Here is a 4,688-nt window from a genome sequence, read left to right as displayed (position 1 = left end):
GCGCCAGGCCAAAGATTAAATTAGAATGTAATATAAAAACTAATTAATGGCTGGGCACCATGGCTCATGCCTGTAATCCCAGTACTTTGGGAGGCCAAGGTGGGCAGATTGCCTGAGGTCAGCAGTTCAAGACCAGCCTGGCCAGCATGGTGAAACCCCATCTCTACTAAAAATACAAAAAATAGCTGGGCATGGTGGCGGGTGCCTGGAATCCCAGCTACTGGGGAAGCTGAGGCAGGAGAATCACTTGAACCTGGGAAGCGGAGGTTGCGGTGAGCTGAGATCGCACCATTGCACTTCAGTCTGGACAACAGAGCGAGACTCCATCTCAAAACAAACAAACAAACCCACAACTCATTAAAATCATGGTAAACAGAAACTGAGGTGTACAACGACATGTAAAGGTTTCCCTCCTCATCCCATAAAACCCAATTTCTCACCACAAAACCATCCACTCCTTACACTTGTTGCCTTTCAAATACTTTTAATAAACAACAGGTGGGGAAGGAAAATTCAGAGTAGGAAAGAGGATGGGCATTAAAAGAAAGGGATGCAAAACCCAGGACTGCACTTCATCTACCTGTCAGCATTTCTGCCTGCCTGGCCAGCCTGTCTGCCTGCAAGGCCCTGGCCAATCTCTCCCTGGCTTTCTTCACCCTCCTGGCCTGTCTCCGGATATCTGCATGAGTCACCAATTGGCCCGAGAGGGGCGGTGGGAGCTGACAACCCATTCCTGGGGTTGGCCCCCCTGCCACAGCTGGAAACTGCCCAGCGGTGGGCTCGGGCAGCCTGTGCACACGCTCAGCTCTACTCCTGTCCAGAGATTCACCGGCCATCCCCGGTGCGAGGATACTTAAGACGTTCTCCAATTGCAGTGGACTTGAACCTTCGCCTTGGCTGCTGCAGGGCTGCAGGGCCTGCATTCTTCGGTAGGCGCAGAGTTGCTGTGGCTTCTCCAGGTGCTCCTCCCCTTTTCTGCGTCTGACCTGGTTGTCAGGATGAGACCTGATCCTTGTCACCGGCCTCGGGAAGATGCAGCTGGTGAGTCTCATGGGGAGAGCAGACCTCGCAGCTCGTCTCCGATGGGCCTTGGCCATGTGGATTTCTCGTTTCTTCTGTAAAGTCCAGGGCATCATGTTTCTTTTGAGCTTCCCCTTTCAAAAGAAAAGAAAAGGTGAAATTTCAGCCAAATGGAGGCTGGAGAAGGTCAGCTCTGGGGGGCTTCTCTCAGCCCAGTGGAATCTTCCCACCAGCCTCTCTTTCTGGGGAAATGTGTCTCAAATGGCACCGTACATCCTCAGCACCTGCAGGGTTTGTTAAACTCAGATCTCTGGACCTGAACCCAAGTGAGTCTGGGGTGGACCCTAGAGTCTGCATTTCTCCGTGTAATGCTGATGCTGCTGGCAGGAGCTCCAGGCATTGACACTGAGTCCTGGGACCTCATCGGGCTGATGCCAGTCAAGGACTAAATGCTCAAGGTCATGTCCCAGGGCCAGTTCCAGACCTTGTCCCTCCTCATCCTCCTCGGAGGACACCCCTCTCTTCTCTTCCCTGCCACTGTCAGCTACACACATGCTGGTGCCTCCTAACCTATCCCCAACAGGACACCGGGATCCCAGACTTCCCTGTGAACCAAGACCTCACATTTCTCTGTATCTCTTGCTGCTGTGCTTCAGGACACACCATCATTTTCATAGCTCCTTGACTCCCTGGTCTCCAAAGAAATGGTGCCCTCGCCAACCCTTAAATACTCACTGCCACACCCAGATCTTATCTTCACCTGAGCACCTCCTGCTCCTGAAGAAAAACCTCAGAAACACCATGTTCGCTTTCTGTTTCTGATAAGCTCAATGAACTAGAGTTGTACCATGAGGGAATCTTTTGATGACATACTGGGAAAGATGATTAAGTTCTTCCTAAGATTTGAAATCCTTACTTGCTCTAACTCAATTAGAAGACTCTAGTCTCATAAAGCTGTTTCAGATACAGTCTTTATCAGGGCACTTTCTACTTTAAAGCCTTCGTTTCTGTCCTTCTCATTTCACTTCTGTTGTCCTGGCATTAAGATTAACACTACCCCTTTACACGACCTAAGATGTTCCCCTTTGGAGGGAAAATTATTTAGTCCCCTTAGTTACAGGGCACCTATGCGGTGCCAAGCTGTACAGTAGAACCCCTGATCCAGAAGTAAACTTTGTAAGGCACCGTTCTGTTGATTTTCATCTTGGTGAGAAGGAAGACGTAATAAACACACTAAAAACAAATTTCTGATAGGATATCAGATACAATTAAGTTCCGTGATGAAGAAGAAGAGAGAGACAGAGAGGGATGGAGGAAGGAGAAACGGAGAAACAGAAAAGAAAGAAATTCACTACAATGAATCGTGACAGTGAGTTTAGGGGACTAACTAACTAATCATGAAATTTAACTGGAGAACTATTTTTTTTAAAGGGACCAAGCAATTTCTGGTTCAAGAACTTTCCAGAGAAGGAGACAATTTGAAGACTGCAAGGCCAAATAATACTTCTTCCCCTTCCTAGTGATGTAGGATTAAAAAAAAAAAAAATTCAAAGCTATTATCCCCATATAGTTTCATGGACAAAAATGAGAATACTTTGAATATTATTCAACAAATATTAACACCTAAGGTATAACTTTCCACAACATCTAGTTTTAAGAACAACTCACTGCTAACTGTAAAGATGTTTTACAGAAAGAAAAAGGACACAAATGGACATTCTTGTGGTCAATAAAAATCCGGTACTCACCAGAACAGGTGGTCTTGGAAAAGAGGTGAACGTGGGCTTTCCCATAGCTGTAGAGTTTCTCTTGCTGACCCCACTCCTGAGATGCAGACAGCCCTTGGCTTGCTGGAAAATGCAGTGACTTCTGCATCTGGTTCCCCTTTTTATAGAGAAAGGGAGTGATAATGCAATCAGTGGATAATCCACAAGAAACGCCCTGTCTCCACCCATTGGATTTGAGGCATTTCTAAATCTTTATACAGAAACCAATGTGTCACCTACACAGAGTGTTAGTAGATAAAGAATTTAATACGTATGTGCATGTGGCGGGGTGGTATTTGCAGTTAATATCAGCATTTTAGATATGTTTCCTTTTTCTCCCAGTCTTCCAAACATCTCTGAATACTTTCTATAGAAATAGAAATGGAATTGTCTATGTACATAAATGTTCATGTAATATTTGATTTAATAACAAAAACTAAAGACCATTTAAATGTTCTTCAAGAAAAGAAAGCCCAAAACTTTTATTCACAATCCTATAGAATATGTCACACAGTTGTTGCAAATAAATTACTACTTTGGCTGGGCGAGATGGCTCACGCCTTTAATCCCAGCACTTTGGGAGACTGAGGCAGGTAGATCACCTGAGGACAGGAGTTCAAGACCAGCTTGGCCAACATAGTGAAACCCCGTTTCTACTAAAAAGACAAAAATTACTCGGGCGTGGTGGCACACGCCTGTAATCCCAGCTACTCGGGAGGCTGAAGCAGGTGAATCGCTTGAAACTGGGAGGGAAAGGTCGCAGTGAGCCGAGATCTCACCACTGCAGTTCAGCATGGACGATAGAGTGAGACTCCATCTCAAAAAAAAAAAATTCTATTTTGTGCATTTACATTTAATATAATTACCAGTACATTTGAAATTGTTTCAATCGTCTCATTTTTCCTAGGTTTTGACTTAACCGATTAATGAATGTTCCTTTTGCCTTTACTTGGCTGACTTTGAATTAAATATGTTTATTATTTTATTGTTCTCTCTATGAACTTGCTACTTACAGCCATACAAATCTGTGTAGTTATGCTAATAATTAAATCATATACTCTGACACAATTACTTACTTGAACCCCTCCCACAAAATGCTAATACTTTAGAACACTTTTAATTCTCTTTTTAGCTTTTTCTGACTTTTGTATTACCATTGTCATGCATATTAATTCTACGTAAAGCAATATGCGCTAATACTTACCTACAGATTATCTTGTCTGTTCATATTTATTCTTTCTGCATTTCTGGCATTCAATCTGGGATTATTTCCCTGTGGACTTGAGAATTCATTCTAGTATTTTCTTTTCTAATTCAATGCTGCTAACAACTAATTGTTTTCCTTTACACCTTTATTTAGGCATCTTTATTTGGGGGCAATATTGCTGTTGGGTATAGGTGTCTGGCTTGACAAATTTCTTTTAGCATGTTAGAAACGGTGCTCCACTGATGTCTATCTCATTTTATGTGTGTTGAGATGTCAGCTGTCAGGCTTTTCCTTGCTTCTTTGGTTTCCGCATTCTCTAAACTCTTTCTCGTTGTTATTGGTTTGTAGGCCACAGTGTAGCTCATTATTGCTTCCTGTGTATTTCCTTTGCCTAGAGGGTGTGGGGTTAATTGCATCTGTGGCTTGATGTCTTTCATCAGTTTGGAAGGTGCATGTGTATCCTTCACTTCTGATATCCATTCTTCTCCAAGTTCTCTCTACTCTTCTTTTAATCACATCCCACTTGTCTCTGAATTTTCCAGCATTGTTCATTTTGTGCTTTGGTGGAAATATTTGCTCTTGAACTCTCTTCCACTTTGCTAATCTACGTTTTTTCTAGGTTCAATCTCATTTTAATTTCTTTTCCTTTTTTTCTTCCTTTCCTTTCCTATCCTTTTCCTTCCTTCCTTCCTTCC

At 43.3% G+C, this 4,688-nt stretch overlaps 1 protein-coding gene across 1 annotated transcript; it reads right to left on the bottom strand.

Annotated features, from left to right (window-relative positions):
- Positions 1 to 465: 465 nt before the first annotated feature.
- Positions 466 to 2,884, bottom strand: LOC105487012 (putative methyl-CpG-binding domain protein 3-like 5). Its single transcript, XM_071086894.1, has 2 exons — positions 2,769 to 2,884; positions 466 to 1,154 (listed from the first exon to the last, which is right to left on the bottom strand). Exons 1-2 carry the CDS (start codon positions 2,811 to 2,813, stop codon positions 573 to 575), a joined length of 627 nt encoding a protein of 208 aa, XP_070942995.1. The 5' UTR covers positions 2,814 to 2,884; the 3' UTR covers positions 466 to 572.
- Positions 2,885 to 4,688: the final 1,804 nt, after the last annotated feature.

This window comes from Macaca nemestrina, chromosome 20 (assembly GCF_043159975.1).
Source record: "Macaca nemestrina isolate mMacNem1 chromosome 20, mMacNem.hap1, whole genome shotgun sequence".
NCBI classification, from domain to species: domain Eukaryota; kingdom Metazoa; phylum Chordata; class Mammalia; order Primates; family Cercopithecidae; genus Macaca; species Macaca nemestrina.
This window is presented reverse-complemented; position numbering and strand designations above follow the sequence as displayed.

Coding starts and splice junctions, on each gene's coding strand:
- LOC105487012 (XM_071086894.1), bottom strand. CDS start 2,813: ATGGGAAAGCCCACGTTCACCTCTTTTCCAAGACCACCTGTTCTG. Junction 1,155..2,768: donor TTCCAAGACCACCTGTTCTG/GTGAGTACCGGA, acceptor TTCTTTTGAAAG/GGGAAGCTCAAAAGAAACAT.